General features: G+C 38.6%; 1 protein-coding gene across 5 annotated transcripts in view; it reads left to right on the forward strand.

The window, feature by feature from the left end:
• The window catches only part of LOC129780435 (fibronectin type-III domain-containing protein 3A), a 105,992-nt gene that overhangs the window by 54,446 nt on the left and 31,920 nt on the right, over nucleotides 1-19,626 (forward strand). For 4 of the 5 annotated variants that reach the window (XM_055788708.1, XM_055788707.1, XM_055788709.1 and 1 more), the window contains exon 2: nucleotides 6,383-6,946. The exons of the other annotated variant lie outside the window; for it this stretch is intronic. In XM_055788708.1, coding sequence (XP_055644683.1) covers nucleotides 6,535-6,946 — 412 coding nt within the window. In that variant the 5' untranslated portion in view covers nucleotides 6,383-6,534. The remainder of the gene's footprint in view (nucleotides 1-6,382; nucleotides 6,947-19,626) is intronic. 5 annotated transcript variants of the gene reach the window in all.

The raw sequence follows: 19,626 nt of genomic DNA on the forward strand, positions 1-19,626 counted from the left end.
GACGTGTGACGAAAATCTTCTTGTGGGGGCAGCTTAAATTTAGCAAGTTATAACCAGAGTGGTTCCCAATGTTAAGTTTCGGCTGTTGAATCGATTGGTCTGCGGATGTGGACCATCATTTGGGATTATCATTAAATGTCTCATTAATTTGAATGATTCTAATAACTGTGTGTCGTCGATAACACAGTCAACCAAGTCGGATTAGGAGGTTGTTGGTGTGTATTGGTGGGTATTGTGTGCGTGTTCTGTTTACGGGAACGTGAAGGTGGTTTAGTGAGAACAACTGGTTCCAATTGTGGTTGTGAACGCCACTAGTAGCCAGAACATTTGTGGAGTTGAATGTTGTACAATCAGTCAGTTTAATGTTAGATCAAAGGAAAGAAGCGAGACAACATACTGTGCTCGGCATAGAAACGATGACGATGAATTAAAATTCATTTCAACCCAACTAATAACATTATTGGAATAAGTTGTACAATTTGTGGGCCGGCCGCAAAAACAAAATCCGGTTTTCCCATCCACTCACAGCGTCAAGTTGATGCTATAATTTTCAAAGATATATTCACGACTTCAATTTCAATCAAAAGCTTATTCTACATTTCTAGTATTATTACTTCTGGCTGTCTTGAACAAAGTCAGTTCCGTTCACGATCGAAAAGTGGTGATTATGTTTTGCGATTTTTTTTTGCAATAGCGACTCATGTTTGTGTGCAATGCCACGTAACAACAATTCGCCGAGTTGTGTACGATTATACATGCGCAGCTTTTTAATAGTTGCGTATTTTATGCGACGATGGGCGGATGGATGGGAACGAACGACGTGACTTAAGTTGTTTGCTGGTTGTGTGTCTTCTCTTTACGAATATGCTGTATAAACTCATAGGCTACCAGAGACCCCATCGCGGTAGTGCTGGTGCGGTTAATAATGCCACGTTTTAGGTATTTCTCTGTGTCCGTTCATGCTGAGATCATTGGATGGTGGTATTTTGCACAACTCTACTACTGCTGCTGCTGTGTTGGAAACGTCCTAGTTTCGAATCGAACTTCTTTTTTTTTCGCAAACTCGATCACACATACCTTTGCGTACCGTTTGTTTGTTGAGTGAGTGGCTGCGCGAAATGAAGAAAGCAACTCTTGGCAGCAGAGGCAATTCAGTCGAGAAGGAATTTGGCTGCAAAGTGGATGTTATTGTTGTCGGGCTCGTCTCGCTGGACTGAACCGGAACCACTCGAGGCGTTCACTGAGCCGAGACCTACGGCTCTGCGCTGAGATTTGCAACATAATATGTCAGTTTCCCGCTTCGTGGGCTCGGGAAATAGATGGGCAGGAGCAGAACAATGAGCATAGCGATTAATTTATGAATGGTGATTATTTTGTCTGTCCGGATTAGAGATCCGGATGATGGGTCTCCATCGATTAACTGCCGACAGTTGTCATTAGGTAACGAATTTCTGCCCGGCGCCAGATTAATCTTAACAGGTGAGAATGGGTCATAAATTATTGGAAGGAACCAATTGCTGATAAACATAGGTCAAATGTTATTCATCATTTTGTTTATTTTTGTTGATTGACTTTCCTGAAAATAAATATTTGTTTTGTTATTAGTCTTGACAGGTTCCCAAATTACTCAGCGAATGTTCAGGTTCCGTTATCAGTTAAGTTCAAACACAAAAAAAAATTCCTTTCGGTGATAAAAACTGCACTCAATTGTTCACCCATTTGCATCAAGACGATGATAAATGTTCATCTCATAAATTGTGGACGATTAACAAATTAGAGTCGTCATTGAGCCTCTATAAATAATCGAATTTATAAGAAAAAAAAATTAATTTGTTAAAAGATCTTTAATGACTTCGATGAAAAATATGGAGAAACTCAATGAAAACATGCAATCTTTCAGTTTTCGATCCAATTAGTCACGTGCAGTTGTAAAAACACAACTATCCTCTATGATACAGTTTTAATGCGAAAACCCGCATAATTTTTTTTTGCATCAACTGTTATGATCACACGTGAATTGCGTCAATTTGTGACATTAGGCAGTCAAGCTTTTTCTGTGAACAAAATCAAATGTGGGAGGTTTGTTTTAATAGCTGTGCAAAGTTCCATCTTCCTTGATACAATCGTACTGAGTGACGATGATTTTATCGATATTCGGTTTCTTATTGGATTTAATTGCGTGATTCTATAAAGTGTATTAAGACCCGCATTGTTATTGGTAAAGTGGGAAAATAAATCAAAATCATTATTTACTTATTGGCAACAATCGAAGATTGATTAGCAATCTTCTCAAAGTTGCGTGATGCAATGGAAAGGTATGCTCCCAACTAAAAGCGACAGAAATCATATTACCCAAGAAAATATGTTTAATGCTCAATCTCACCCAACATTCATCAGGTCAGTACTGGAGACTAGACGTCAGTTTATGAGTATTACACGTAGCCTAGACAGGGATAGGGCGATCTTGCATCGATATTCAGAAGATTGATTTTTTCCATTTCGATTTCAAATTTTTTGACCGATTCTGTGTAAACCTGTTTTTGTGCGGTTTTTTGTGCCATTTTTTTCTGTTTTCTGTTCTTGTGCGGTTTTTTTTGTGTGGTATATGAAAAGAAACATAATTGACGAAGTTATCGTCCATTTAGTTTTTTTTCGATTGTTCATATGCATTTCAGTGCAAGAAGCATATTTACATCTATATTATCTACCTCTCAAATCATTCCCATCCTTCCATCAAATGCTCTAAGTTGCGCATGACATGATTTCTAACAGCAACAAGTTTCGACATGCAAATAAAAGCACAACACAGCCACGCGCAACCGAAAAAGCCAACTGTCCCATCGCAAAGCAGGGAAACAATAGGAAATCAAACGGTGAAAGGCGTGGATTTGAGTTACTTTCATGGGGGAAACTTTTTTTTATGCGGTCCCTGTCTACCACACAAAAAAAGTTTTTTTTCAAATTGTGTACTGAACACGATTTTTTAAAGCTACTGGTGAAGTTTTGCACGATGTTTTATGCGATTTTTTGTGTGGTCCCTATCCCCCGCACAAAAAAAGGTTTGCATGTATTCGAAAAAATCGCGGAAATCGTTCTTTTCTGTTAATTTTTTCGATCATCGATTTTTCAAATCAAATCAAACTTGTTTTTCAGTGCACATCGATTTAAATCTCTCCGAAGACCACCTGTCAATTTTGTAAGCATAATGTCAACATTTGGACCGCTTTGAAGCGCTTCATCAAGCTTGCATATAGAGTCAGTCTGATTTACTTCCCTACAAATGCTGAGAGAGTAACTCTCACAATCTTATAAAATATCGAGTGCTCGTAAACGTACGCTCGGAATTCAAATGCAATGTTCGTTCTACGAAAACTGTGGAAAGAATATTTAAATATCGCAATTTAAGCTCCGCCCGATAACAACTTGCTCACACGATTCGAAAGTAAAACTAGAATTTTCAATCTCTATCAACTCCAGTCTTGCTCCTGCAAGCGAGCCAAGCGAGCCAGTCGACATCTCTTTGGAGATTTGATAGTGTGTCATATTTCGAATGGAGTCGTGGTGCGATTTGGCTCGCAACATCAAATACAAGTTGCAACTCGATGAAATGATACAAAGTGTCGGTTTTCATGCGGTTTCATGCTGATGGAGAATGCTTGTGTATTCTTGTGTATTCTTCTAGATTTTCTGCGTTGCCAAATGTAGATTGAATTGGTTATCATTAGGCGGTTCCAATGTTTTGTTGATTAAAAGTGTAGGTGGTGATGTCACAAACATAAAATCGCTCGTAAACGTGTGTATGTCCACTGGAACCGTAACCGTTATAGCTATTACACCAAGGAGAAAAATAACGTTCACGATGCTTGCTCATTATTCTCGTGCTCAAGTTATTTAAAAAATTTTGATTCATTTTAAAATAATACCCGAAGTGATAAACAAGCAGATTGAATATTATAATTTCAAAGTCCTACATCAAAAATGCGGTCGTATCCCAAACATAACTCCCTAAAAATTTTTTGGGATAATATTGCTAAAAAAATTGTAACACTAGACTCAAATCCTTTGGCTGTTTGGGATTAGATCAAAAGTGACTATCGTATAGTATGTATATCCGATAGCTCGATCCGATATCTCAGCCGGATGATTATATCAGTTTTAGCCGAAAAGTTGTTTTCTACTTGAAAATGTGTAGTTCTTGATTTTTATCAAAAATATGTCTCAACGACAAACGGGTTAGCGTGATTTGGAGGAAGAGTTCTTGTAGTCAATCAAAGACCGCGCTTAGATTTGCAATCGATTATGAAAAGTTTATTAATTACGATGTTTTACTCTTTGACACTTGGTCCACTCTGTCTGAACAATATATAATAATATATTCGATCAACTTTTAAATAACTATAAATTGTCTGAAAAGCATATACATTCAATGTGAGAGACTTTACCGTGTTTATTGAAGGACGAAGGGATAAAACTTCTGATGCGGAGATATCCAGTAATTCATTTGAAATTCCTTCCATTTTTTGGTTGGCAGAAAAACGTGGCTTTTCTCTAGTCGCTATGGCCGCAGGTACTTGGTCCACTCTGACTGCATACTATTATCAGTTTTCGCTGATCAGCAAAAATAAATTTATGCCATAAACCTGGCTGAGGATTTTTTGATTGTTTTCTTAACTAATTTTTTTCTTATTTTGTTATTTAATCTGGTCTGACTGAATACCGACCAAGTATGAGAGAGAATCAATTCGACTCAACTTGAAAATAAATCTAATGCATTAGTTTAATGTCATTCTGAGACTGTCCTGAATACGGTTTCGGGTTTTAAATAATTTGATATGTCTCTTCGAGTGCAACACACGAAAACAATAATAAATTCCGATTACTTATATACGCATAGAATAATCTCATTGATTTCCTACCTGCCTGCCTGTTAATGAGGTCTAGAATCAAAACCAACGTTTTTCAACCCAAACAAAACCGTTGTTTCATTGAAAAACTGAGACAAAACATCCATGTCATACCTTGAGGGTTAAAAAGCTTGGTATCATTCGGATTAGTCAAAAAATTAAAGATAAGGAAAATGAAATCGCTCGTGAGAGGCCAACGAGAACTTCATGAAAGCTTCTCCTTCCGTATTCCGTAGTTCTATTTGGAGCCTCAGGTTCAGTTGCAAGCTTGCGATTTGCCGAAGGGTTTTCCGTTTTCTGCTGAAGATTGAACTCCGATTTCAGCTTAACGGGCGTACTCGTGATTATTTTTTATCTCTGACCTTATTCAGTTTTTGTTGAGGGTCCTTGCGCCTGGAAAGTGGTCGAATCTCTGCAAGAGTCACATTGATTAGTACTATCTGAATTTAAATAATGGACAATTGATTTTTATTTTATAATTGAGGATTTGAATATTTTACAACATTGTTTTTTTGTAAGAAATTTGTTGTAAGCGACGGTGATACGAAAGGATAAGACAAACTAGTTCCAATAGTAGTAGCAGAACAACAATCACTGAAGCTCGTAGAACAGCTTGTAATATTTTTAAAGATTTATCTTATGAAAAGAAAGACTCATTTTGTCAATGAGTTTTATGAAAATCATGAAGCCAAGTTTAATCGTATTAGTTTGACCATTTATGTGCATAGGAACACAGATTTTTCTCAACAAACAAATTCTTCGAATCTCCTGGGCCAACTTATCGTAACACTTGATAACTTCGCAGCAGCTCGCTGTCGCCGGGGGAACCAATATCATAAAGTAAAAGCAGCAACTATCTGTGCCTTCGTCCAACATGATTTTCTTCGCTTTAATTGATAACGGATTTTTTCGTTGTTGTTTTCACTCTACACTAACTAACCTACACGAACGCGCACGCACACAGTTTCCTATGTTTGGTTAGTTTAGGTTTGGTTGGTTGACTGGGGCCGGAATGTGGTGTGTATACAACATATACTGCTTCTGCAACAGCGTGTGTAAATAAACCGAAGATGAGGGGAACAATGCTATTAGAAGAAATAAGAAATTTGTTGTGCATTCTCCACTTCCCGGCATCTCCATCGAATAGCGGTGGAAAGAGATGGGAAAAGCAGCAGCCTCAGCTAGAGTAGCAAAATGTGGGCCGCATATGGGACATATTTCCCCCGCGTGATGGCGCTCTCGCGGCAACGAAGAATGAATTATACCGTTGTGTTCAAGCTGTTGCTTCTCAGAAGCGCAAACAGAGCGGCGGCCTGGAAGAAGTTTTGTGTTATCAGGACTACAACGGAACTGCTCTGGTTGTTTTCTTGTGATAAGCAAGCTCCCCTCGTACACGCAATCGAGAAGGCGTTTTGTTTTATTTTCTTGCGTTAGTTGAATTTGCACAAACTGATTCCTGGCGCCTTCCCTTTTTTCAGTGCCTTAAATATGTAAGCTTAGTGGTGTAGTGAAACGATAAAACTCAATGTTTGAAGAAAATTGTGATATAATAGTGCTTTATAGAAATTAGAAGTGTACGCCGAATAAAACGAAAACATAAAGGAAGCTGTCCACCTACGGACTAGTGACCATGGTACGCCGAGCCGTTTCAACGTCTCCCGAAACACCAGCTCATTTGAACCATCATATTAGCCAAGCTCAAACGCCAACGTCTTCCACATCCTCATTGTCCTCATCCTCGGACAGTCAGCAACAACACTCGCCGCAACAACAACAACAGCCACCATCACAGCAGCAACACTCGCCCCAATCACAGCCACAACAATCTCTCCAGCATCAGCAGCATCATCCGCAACAGCATCTCCAGACACCGCCTCACCATCATGCTCACGTCCAATTGCCGGCTCATGAGAATGGCCATAGTATCTATTTGACCGCCCCGTACTCGCCGGAATACTATCCGGAACATTCCTACTACCTGCCCCATCCCGACTATGGACCCGCTTCGCAGCATTCACACATCTGCCCGGTGCATGACTACGGTAAGCGAAAATTTGATTAAAACTCGAACATTTGAGAAAAGGCAGATTGTAAACAATCATAGCATTGCAAACAAACAACATACTGTTTCGGGCAGGATAATCGTCCCTCGCTATCTCGTGTTCCGCTCATTGTGTTTGTTATGCCGTTTGGGGAATTATTTTGTTGTCAATATGTTAATGCATGTGGAAGTCATGCTGGTACATTTGCCGCTGCTGCCTGGTAACTGATATCAGGTTTCTCTATGTTGAATTTGGAGCAGGTGTATGTTCTCTGGTGGCTCTATTTGATGATAACCTTTGCATTTCTCATTTTGTTTAGAAAGCCACTTCGAAAAGTATAGATAATCATAGAGTTTGTTATGGTATGTTCTTAAAACCAATTATGGATCGGCGCTCAAATGAAAATGAATCGAATTGGTACTTTGTGCCAAAACTCTGGTCACAAAAAATCCAGAATCATAAAAAAAATCAAATCTTCTTGGTCTGGAAGCTACCCAAATCTACCTTCACGTGTTTTTTATCGTCAAAAAATAAGCATTCATGGTACTTTGTTAGAACCTTGCATAATTTTAAAAGCGTGTTTCTTCCATAAGATTATTCTTCTTTTTCGAAATTGATTGGCTCGAGAAAAAATATGAATTTTCTTGCTGGCAGATTATGTGGACGTTAGGCGGATAAAAATGGTATTTTTGGTGAGATTAATATCCAATAGCTCTAATTCTCCTCAATACCTTCAAATACAACAGCTGATCATAAGCTTCAATAGAATGTGTACTTCGGTCCATTTTCCAGTTTATCTTGGATGAAAACTTTTGAGAACGTTTTACACAGTAGATTAAATCTCAATGGTTCTGTAACTTTGTACTAAGATGTCCGTGAAGATGAAGACACGAGAGTTATAGCGGGATAGGTGCCAATCAGGAATAATCTGTTTGATAATATTTGTTATCCTGATCGGCGACACAGACCAAACTTCCTTGGCCAGAATTGTCTTATCAATGTGTTGAACTCTGCGTGTGGTTAGAACTCCCCAATTGTAGAGCAAATGTTGCGAGGTTTCGCTTTCGGCATTACAAAAGCGTCAAATATTTTGTACTTAACCTATGTTTTAAGATGGTATTTGCTCTGACAGTGTGCTGTTATAAGATCAGTGAATGTGCTGAAGTCTTTCTTATTAAGACTCAGCAATTGTTGAGTACAGTAGAAACCCGATTATCCGCGAAATAGTCGGGCTAGGTCATCGCGTATAACGACAATCGCGAAAAACGCAATAAAAGGCTAGAATTAAGGTGCAAACACGAAAAAAAAAGATATTTTAGCATGAAAACTACGTTTCATCAATACAAAAAATATTGATCTATCCATTTGTAAGGTCGTGTACATCAGTGATCAGATAATGTGAAAGCCATGACCAAAAAAAAAACAAGACTCTACCACTTACTGACAAATTTCGGGAAGGTTTATACAACTACGGAACTCACTTTCGCGGATAATCAGCACCGCGGATCATTCGCTCGCGGATAATCGAGGCTCTACTGTAATTTTAATACTCGGCGCGATAATTTTTTTTGACTGGTTAAGTTCACTGGTTAAGGTTAAGGTCACTCTTCAACACACAGTCAGAAATTCCACAGAATGGTTCTGGATCAGTGAAGGGTGAGCTTGAGCCACTTCTGGCAAGGTATAATGCAAATACATTATGGTGCTGGGCTTCGTTACGTATAAAAAATCTGAACTCGATGAAGCATTGCATTATACAACCTGCATTATCGTTAATTTCGACGAGACTTTTTCAAGTCTTTCTTTCTGATTATACAAGAGTTTTGAAGAGGCATGGGTATAAAGCAGCTATACTCAACCTGCGGCCAAGGTTCCCATAATAAAATCTTTGTTTTTGATCTGAAAAAAATCGTTTTTATATTTGTTTTTTCTCTTGAAACCTGTATTGAATTTATTAGTCAAATTATGAAGCATAATCTTAACTTCAGTATCATTGATTGGCATAGTTATTATTAATTTGATGAGATGTTCATTGTAACCACATAGAGCCAACAAGCATATAATAAAGTGATATAATGCTTCATAAAAAAATAAACAACTTTTTCATAGAAAGAAATATATGGTACAAACAAAAATGCAATGATTGTAATGAATTATAAGGTAGCATAATAAGGTAACAATTCAAAAACTGGAGAACTGCCAACGCTTGAATGAGGGACATAGAGTAGCTTAGAATATGCTTAGGATACGGACAGGTTTTGATAAAATTTTCTTATCCTTCATAACATATTCGGGTAGGTGTTTATACAAATTTATAGAAATCTTATAGCTTCTTCAGATGCTGTTCAGAATCTCCAAAATCTAATTCTGATACCTTAGATCCATCCAAAATCTATCCATGATTCTTTTAGGTATTTACAAGCTTTAAAGCAAGTACTCCCAAAGCCAAAAGCATTTTCGCGACGGTCTGAGCACACTTTTGAAATTCACATGAACTGCGCTTTAGTAAGAAAAAGATAAACAGTGTTTTTTTATTGTAACGCTATACGATGACTTCTGCTTCTTCTCGCCCTCAATCGAACATGAATATGCTGAACATCATGCTACATATGAATGAGATGAAAACACATTTTTGACATCAAGCCATAACTAATATTAAAACGATATTCTAAAAAATCGGTATATTCTGTACCGGAAATCCAGAAAATCTGTAATCTGTAACTACACATTCTTGTTCCAAAAAAGTCTGAAAAGTCTGTAGAAATTCAGATTATTCTGTAGATATGGTAAATCTGCCTTCGGCAGCTCTACGGGTAATGTGAATCCGTTTTCAGTTGAGTATAAACAAGTTATTCCCGATTTCACAGCATTCACGATTCATCAGTCATCCAGCTTGCGAGGTTTTTCAAATGACTTTCCGCAAGGCCAAGAATTTGGTTTAGTTTTTCAAATTGGTCTTTTTAAAGCTATATGCGAATGAACTGAAACATCTTAAAGTCTCTATAATTCAAACCATGATAATCATTATTAGAGTCACAATCTCGCTCCAGCTATCAGACAGCAGTCATTCTCAATGCTGACAACAGACACAGCTCTTTTGCTCGATACAAAGGAAGAATGGAACATAGATATCGCAAACAGTGATGCATTTCGATGGAGGCACCGTGTCGGTTTTCATACCGTTTTTTTTTTTGTATTTTTGGAAAACGTGGTTGCTTAAAGATTTGTGGAGAATATTGCTAACATAAGGATGTTTGTTGAGGTTGTTCAGAAAAGTAAAATTGAACGTTTGCTTGAAAGATTCGATGGTCTTGGCTAAGCTGGCTTTTCGCGAATCCGTTGCCGCTTGAGTTGAACCATTTTTGCGCAAGTTGCAAACGCACATGGTATCATTATTGTACAACACTTCAGATCAAATGGTTAGACGTATAATAGAAAGATTTATGAAGATCGACTAGCTAAAGAATGTCGAACATCATTTATCAAATTATTAAACCATCCGCAATCTTGTTGTTATGTTAATTATGTTTTTATTTTCGAATAATGTTAATGAAGCTAAGAATGTATCACCGAAACACATTTTATTGAGATTTGACACTGAAAATGTTTCAAAAGGCCAAAATTTAAGGACAGACAAATCCTGCAACTTCGCATGGAATGCTAGTTTCAAAACTTAAGAAGCGATCGCTGTTGATGTATCCTGTGACGAAAGCCGTATCCTCTGTTGACTATCCTGTCATTGATTCCGATAGAAAAATAGGCTGGAATCGAGAAGGTTTTGATTACATATACGAAGTGCTAGAGAAGCTCCAGTAGACTTGGAACTGACATGATATTTCGAATTGAAGTGTGCTTACTATGTTCGGAAAAACGTACGACTGGATCGTTTTTGAAAGGGAATGCTATTGGAGAGTAAGTTTACGGGACTGTTTGTCATTTTTAAAAGGGATCTGCTGTCTCTCGCAAGGAAGAAAAATTTGATCACTAGTTTGCATCTGGAATTGTTCTGAAAAATTACTGGAGAATAAAGGAATATCAGGGAGTTTTATTTCGGTCGTTGAATCCAAGCTTCGCCAGATTCTTATGAACGGTGGTCTCAGATATCGATAGCAAATCTGACAATTTACGTATCGTGTACCGAAGATTATTCTTGATCAATCAGTCAGCCTTGACTTGGACATCATTATTACTTGCCGAACTCCCAAGTCGGATTTTCGACGAGGGTGTCCAAACCCAATTCTCTCGACTCTCTCCACGATTAACTTCCGATATTCTCTGGAATTGGAACCATTTTTTCTCTGAAGTATATCCGTAGTACCAAATAATCCAACATTACGACTAAATGTTTCACTTTAGTAGTAGGACATTGATCATCTCCCATCTTCTATTCTCCAATGTATTGATTGCTTCGGGTTTAAATGGACATCCAGTGTTAGTGCTAGCATTGTCGGACATTATCTCGTTCCGAAACTTATATTCATAACATTACATTACTCGACATTACTCAGAAATGTAAACATATTTTCCCTAGAACCGCTATCGGCAACTATTCAGGATTCGTCCGCATCAACCGGTCTAGACTCGCTAAATTATATACTAAATATATAAGCTTGGAAAACCCGTCTAGTCGTCGTTATCTCATCCAATGCAGTAGTCTCGATTCCACAAATTGCACTCCGTTTGCTCAAAAGCATAACAACGAAATTCCGTTGAATTCCCGGAAAATCCCACCGTCAGCAGCAGCAATACCATCGCTGCGCTGCCCTGGTTGGCAAATGGGAGTCTGCGTCGAGCATTTTTGTTTTGTTTGTTTTTCAATGGAACACACGCTTCATCAACATTCATTGGTCGTTATCAATGATTTTATTAACTATTATCACAGCACCAGCATCAGTGATACGGTTCGAGCAGACTAATAGCAAATTATTGTCAGATTTTGTAACATCGGAGCCTTCTTCTTCCCCATCGTATCGCACTCTTCTCGGTTGTTTTTGGTTCGGTTCAGTTCAGTTCAGTAGTGCACATAACTACTAAACTGAAGTGAGAAAAAAAAGTAAGCAGCAAAAAAGGAAAGCGACTCGGTCTCTGATCCCTCGCCGCTTCGTTTGTTCTCCTTTTGACAGAGACCGGTCAAGCTGTAATGTGTGTAAATAACTACGCCGTATTTATACATTAGATGATACGTGCAATTCGTCGTAAATGGAATAAAGTGGAATCAATGATTGTTATGTGTTATGGCGAGCTGCTGAAGTACGGAGGAGAAAAAAAAACTTTCTTCGACGTTTTCAAGTGAAGCAAAACATAACACAGCGTGCAAAAGAGCACTTATTATCGACTTTAAGTTCGCTGGAAGTAAAGAAATCCACGTCAAATGCGTTTTGCCGTTTGATTTAGTTTTTTTTTGTTTTGGTCGGTGAAACCGATGAAAGCTGGTCCTAAAAATGGTTAAATTAGCTTTCAATCACACATTTTTGTAATCGTTTTCAACGCTCGTGTTGAGTAGGTTGATTGAAGTGCATACCAAGGATGTACCACATTCAACACCTCTCTTCGGTTTACACCTGCGATAATGTATAATACGAAACAAAAAGTCTTCTCCTAAACACAATCATTCAGGACTATTAGCAAAACCCATATTTCTCTATCAATTCGTTGCGCACAATTCGTTCGTTCCTGCGCTTCTTTCTCTCACTATATGGTTTGCAAACAATGATAATTTAAAGTTCGATCTTATCGTTGAAATGGATATGAATATCTTTCTCTCCAATTGAATGTAGCGCTTTCATTAGGCTAACGAAGTGTTGAAATTGTTTGGTAGGTTTTTCTTTGCGGTGCCGCAGTTTTTATTCTCAGTCTTTATAACAGTTTCAATCAATGAAATGATACTTTATCTGTCATAAAAATCAGGGCAACTCGATTACTGTGGTTTTTGTATGGAAATTGCAACCATGAATACATTGTAGATGTTTGTGTTACTCGTGGTCTTTCAAACTGCATGGTACATTGAATCATGAATTTATATTCCATTTTTATACGAAAAAATATTTTGACGATTCTGAAAAGGGCATGGAAAAGGGCAAACAAACTGAAGATGGTTGATACATGAATCATTATTGTTCTCTCGAGAACAATACACTAGATTTGTGTCCTTAAGGCCAGTATGCATCTCTTCTTCTGACATCCACTGCAGCTATTGGCAATTGTATATTTGTTACATCTACGTGTCCAGCGAGCGATTTAATTGTACACAAACACTCTCCACCTAACAATATCAAACCGACGCGGTACGTCCTATTTGATATTTATATTCTGCTTTGCTTGAGCCATAAAAGTTTGCACGTCCTTTCAACACAGGTAGCAAAATATAAAGACTGAGGTTGGCCACAGCGAGTACAATTTTCATAGTATGTTTGCTGCCAGTCGACGCATCATGCACTAACCAATCACAACTGAGACTGAGACGTGGCTGAAGTATGTCCCTATATTTATAGATTTTTGTGATATCAATAGTTTGCTCTCAAAACAGTTTTGAACTATTGAAACAATTTTTTAGGTCAATAAGTCTTATTCTTCCTTTTCTTCTTCTTCCTTTTCAATGACACTAACATTCCTAGAGGTATTCCGCCGTCTCAACATAGTATTACACGCATAATTTTTATTGTTACTTATTTGAGATTTCTCTGCCAAATAACACGCCTTGGATGTATCCTGAATGGCTCTGGAATACGTGCAATTTGATTCAAATTTCCCAAAACAACACTGCTAGAACCAAATTGAACGCTAACCCGCTAATTATGCTGTGTTATGCTAAATTCTTGGCCACGGGATCAGTCGGTAACAAACATTAATTTGTACACTTTTTTTATGTTCGCACTTAATTTTATGTATTCTATTGCGTTAGCCACTTAATTCCGCGGATAATCGATGTTCTACTGTATTTTGTATATGATTCATTATCATATATTCTCCTTTCTTCTGCTCTGTCTGCGACGAACGCTTCGTAAAGATGAGACTCGCTTCTTATAACCGGTGTTATATTATCCGACACATAACGTATCAGATACGACACATTCCATACAACACAAATTTTGTAGCGAGTGTTATGAATCTGCATGCGTATACAGCCATTCCATGTCAAATCGATATGATTCCCAAACTTTCGTGAAAAATTGTGGTTATGTTCCTTATCGCAAAACATTAGACCCGTATTTTTTTTTATTTCATCATTAGGGGCACATTTTAGGGTGTTACGAAAAATCAACTTTTTCCCCTTTTTCCCGGAAATGAGGTTATTTTTAAATCATAACTACTGCAGCACTACTGCACCGATTAAGATGATCGACATTTAAAATTGAAGCCATGAGCTAGTCTTTCTTGAAGAAATATCAGAAAAATTTAACTTGGTTTTTGTAATTATTGATTTTTTTATAGTTTACGTAGCCTCGTGACCAAGGGTGCTATATTTTTTATATTTTTTTCTGAAAGCTGAGGGTTTTTCCAAAAATCAGAGAGGCGATTTTTTCGTTTTTTATGTCATGATTTTTCAAAGTTAACCAATGTTCCGAAATGTCTTTTTTTTTTCATTTAAGGGGCAAAAATGTCCAGAGAACAGTCGTACTTTTAGTTCTCGGGAGAAGTCGCATTTTCAATAAAATGTTGCTTAATTGCAGACTATTTTATCGAATCGCATACTCCGACACGGTGTGCCTTGAAAATATTTCAAATTTTGAAAAAAATTCAAATATTTTGAAATTAAAATTTGTTCGTATCTATGAAGTCGAGGGAACGAAAATAACACACCAAAATCTCACTTTTATTCTTTTTCTCCGACATGATTCAATAAATATCCACTGCACACTGGCATATTATACTCATATTCAACGGGAATTCCAATAAAATTGATAAAAAAAACTTACTGAAGATAGCGTTTTTTGAGGATGTTGTAGTCAATTGATTATAAACACAAATATCAACGTCACGATTTGAAATGTAGTTATGGAAGCTCAACTGTCTCGTACTCTACGCTCACAAACTCCACCATCTGCACCACCCACATTTCCTGCTCATGGATAGGAGATGATGACTTTCAATTAGGGCCCGAAATCTTCGAAGATGAAAAATGAATACCGACTCTCCTCTCAGTAGCTTCGCTTCGACTAGGACTACTTCGGCTTTCGCCGTCAACATTCCTTGAATTGGCGAGCGTTAAGAGCGAGGATGACTGATGAAATATTTTAGCAAATGGTTATTCTAATAGACGTGACTAATAAATACAAATCTGCCTATTCATTCAACCTGACTTTAATCCACACTGCTACTCCCCCTGGCACGAAACTCGTTACCCGTGTACACAACCTTATTTTAACGTCCATGTAAAGTGAAACGAAAACTTGATATGCTATAAACGTCTATAAAGGTATGCTATAAATATGCGTTAGTATTAGTAAATAGTGTGCAGTTTGGGAGAAGTTCTAAACAAAATTTTAGTTCGCTTTGCATCCGAGTTTAATTTTGGAAAGAAAAAACATACAGAAAAACGGGTTTATATCAACAAAATTCACAAATATTTCAGTGTTTTTGAACACAACACAGTTGAGTCGTAGAGTAAGATAACAACTAGACGCTCGAAAAACTGTTGAGTCATGTTGACGGAGAAATTGCGGGAAGAAGCCAAAACTCATTTTTAATTGAATACGAAGGCGATTTTCTTCAGATCGACTGACTATCCCGCCTATCCTCAGTTGAATATGACTTTGCCGAGCCCTGCTACCAAAACGGCGTGACTGATGTATGTTACCAGAGATGCCGAACTTCCTGATTTTCCAGGATTTCCCAGATTTTGGGAATAACCTATAACTTATTATATAACAACAACTCGGCACGTTCCCTGATATCCTGACAAACACTCAATTTTTCCTGATTTTTCAGAAAAGATCCTGATTTCTTTTGATTTTTGGCAGACTTATCTCACTTCTTAACTAGGCGAACCTAGCCAGAATTTTCACCTGCCCCCGGGCTTCTGAATGCCAAAGGGGGACTAGGCTCTGCGGAATGCACGTATCTGCATGCTCGTGCTGTTTTAGTCCTGACCGAGGAATTGTCGGACAATCGCGCAGGTGCTAAGGATGACCGACTTTTGGATGCCGGCCAATTCCTTCTCGATGTTCAACACCTTTAGCGCTTCCAGAAGTGTCTTCGGGATAATTCCAGTTCCAGAGAGAACGACTGGAACAATTCTTGGGACCTCCCTTAGCCCCCACAGTTCCTTGAGCTCCACGGCCAATGGTCGGTACTTGCAGATTTTGCGACCGTGGGTCTCCTCCAGATTCTGGTTCAGTGGAATAGAGACATCGATGATGGTGACTTTGCGGTCGCTCTTGTCGTAAACCATTATATCTGGGCGGTTGTGGTGGATCGAGAGGTCGGTCAGAACAGTGCGATCCCAGTACAGCTTGAAACGGTCATTTTCCAGGACAGGTGCAGGCAGGTACCGGTAGTTTGGTACGTTGTCTTCCAGTAGAGCACATTGGAGCGCCAGTTGTCGATGAACAATACGGGCCACGTTGTTGTGGCGCTCGGTGTAGGCTGCGTTGGCCAAAACGGGACAGCCTCCCATAATGTGCTCTATGTTTTCACCTGGTTGATGGCACATCCGGCAAATGTCATCAACGTCTTGATGCCAGACGTACCGCCTGCAGTTTCTCGTCGGCATTATCCTGTCCTGGATGGCTATCATGTCGGCTTCTACTACTGAAGAGAGTTCACCACGCGTTAGCCACAGATTAGATGCGGCCTTGTCGACGTGTGGCCGGTCCAGTTGATGGGGGTGGGCACCATGCACTGCCTTCTGCTTCCAAGCTGCAATCTTCTCCTCCACTGTCTGCAGATTGCAGTTGAGTTGGTACTCCGCTTGCGCCAAGTGCAGAGCGCTGTATCCTCTGTCGGCGGCGCAGACAGCCCGGTATAGCGCGTTTTGGTTGGCGCGTTCTGCGAAGTACTCGCGCAGTTGTCGTACCTGGGCAACACACAGTGCAGAAATGTCGACGATTCCAAGTCCCCCTTCTTTGCGTGGTAGTGAAACTCTCTCCAGTGCCGATTGAGGATGGTGCATTCCGGCCTCTTTGAATGCTTTCCTCATCCTCCTCTCAAGGTCCTCTAGGTTAGTTTTGCTCCATTTGACTACACCAAAACTGAAGGTCAGCAGGGGAACCGCGAATGTGTTGATCGCGCGTACCTTGTTCCCCGCGTTGAGGAAAGTCCTCAGGACACAGTTCACTCGACTCAAGAACTTGTCTCGCAGCTCCGTCTTGATGTCGGAGTGGCGAATCCCGGTGAGCTGTCGGAATCCAAGATATTTTGTACTTTTTGTATTTTTGTACTTTTCTCATTTTTTTTTCCCCTTTTGTTTATTTTAGGCTGATTAGCATTTTAGCTGTAACAGAGCCGAATTTTAATCGTGTACATGTCACATATTTATCATATCTATAATTAGCACATTACACGGTTGCCATTTTTCGGCGTTAGAGTATTCCCTTCTATACCATTGCAAATGGTACACATTTACACAGTAGCCATTTAGGCGAAAGAGTTTTCTATCTGTTCTTCCATTATCCACAGTTAAGACTGGACAGCGGAGACAGTCGTTGATCCATTGTTGAGTTATTTATAGAACAGCAGCCCGATGTTTCTTGCAGAGCAGAGCAGTTGTATGGATGAATCGATCTTATTTCGACCGTGGATCGATCTCCATCGCTGATGATTGTTGTTGCGTGGACGTAGTTATTCTGTAACAACACAAAGATGGTCAATGGGGGCCCTGAGTTTTGAACTCACGATCGAATACTTTTCTCATTATCAGAATAAAAATTATATGTCAATATTTTTCTGGTTGGATACGAGAACTGTCGTAATAAAAAATGAAAAAAAAAAACTATAAAATACGGGTCTAATATTTTGCGATAAGGAACAAAACCACCAATTTTCACGAAAATCTGGGAGCCATTACAGGGTAACTTCGATATAACGTACATTTTACTTTCAAAATTGTACGTTGTATCGAATTGTACGTAATATCGAAGCATAATAAAGAACTCTGAAACGTAGCTTATATTACTTTATTGTGTTGCTTTTTGAGTAAGGTTGATGGATAAAATCAATAGAAAGACAAAGCCAACTTTTCTCATGATGTTTCTCTTCGTTCTGTGGATTGAAGTTTAATTCATTTAGAATCCAGAATCACAAAACAGTTGTATTTCGGGATTGGTTAAAGTTACAACACAAGCTTTAGTATCAAAATACAGATAATCTATTGTTCTTTCAGAAAAAAATATTTTTTTGGACTTTGGTAATGTGTACGTTATATCGGGGTAAAATGTACGTTATATCGAGTGACGTTATATCGAGTGACGTTATATCGAGGGTACGTTATAACGAGAGTACGTTATATCGAAGTTTCCCTGTATATCGGTTTACCAACGGATGGCTGTAGAATATAATGTTCTATGGTATTAACTCGTCGGATTCAATCGGTTTCAATGGTGAAACTATATTCAAAAAAGCTATAATCGAATCAAATAACATCAAAATTTAAAAAAATTAAACATTCATCCACTGCTGATATGCTATACTCATTTGATGAATAAAAATTCATTCCAAAGTATGGACGATGAATTCGAAGATCTTATTCTTCTTCTTCAATGGCACTAACGTTCCTAGAGGAACTTCGCCGTCTCAACGTAGTATTACTTGCGTCATTTTTATTAGTACTTAGTTGAGATTTCTATGCCAAATAACACGCCTTGAATGCATTCTGAGTGGCAAGCTCTAGAATACGCGTGATCACAGTGCAAGTCGGAGGAAATTTCTTTGACGAAAAATTTCCCCGACCAGAACGGGAATCGAACCCGAACACCCGGCATGTTAGTTATGACGCTAACCACTCGGCCAAGGGAGCACCAATTCGAAGATATCATGCATATTTATTTCTCTGCAATTCACTGTAGTGATTCTGAAGTTTTGTGGGAATAATTAATAAATTCTCCTAGTGGCAAGAACTTCAACTCTATGGTCAGCATGGAAAATACGAAAAAACAAATTTGTTTTGGGAGGATATAATTTTTGAGCTGCGTGAGCGATGGCGAACGATTGTAGAAGAACATAATAAAAATGTATAAAATTGTTTGCAAGTCTGCCTCTAAAAATAATGCCTGATTTTTGAAAATTATAGTTGGCAACCCTGCATGTTACACGTCGTTACATGTTGTTTTGATTGTTGCTGTCCTCCTTACCTGAAAATCTCATCTTGTGCTGCTGGTCAATACTGTCACTGTCATCATGAACGACTATTATTCCTTGAACACTTGGGGGTTTACGAAAGAGTCATGATGGCCGAAAATTTCTGGATAAGATGAAACTCCAAAGTGTTTGGAGGGTTGACCGCTTTTGGTAAGAAATCATGTACCAGTCCAAGAAAGATCGCTCACTTTTGGAGGCAATCGTATTTGCACATTTGTCCATTGATGGTTCCAGATACGATGTAGAGTCATTTTTGCCGCATCTGCAGATCACTTGTCAAACATTTTTGGCGAATTCCGATTGCTTCTTCTTCCGTACAACCTTAAGAACCGAAGCTTATAGGTGACGACGTCGTATTCCTATCCTGGCATTTGTCTGAGGTCAGA

This window comes from Toxorhynchites rutilus, chromosome 3, assembly GCF_029784135.1.
Source record: "Toxorhynchites rutilus septentrionalis strain SRP chromosome 3, ASM2978413v1, whole genome shotgun sequence".
Classification (NCBI taxonomy): domain Eukaryota; kingdom Metazoa; phylum Arthropoda; class Insecta; order Diptera; family Culicidae; genus Toxorhynchites; species Toxorhynchites rutilus.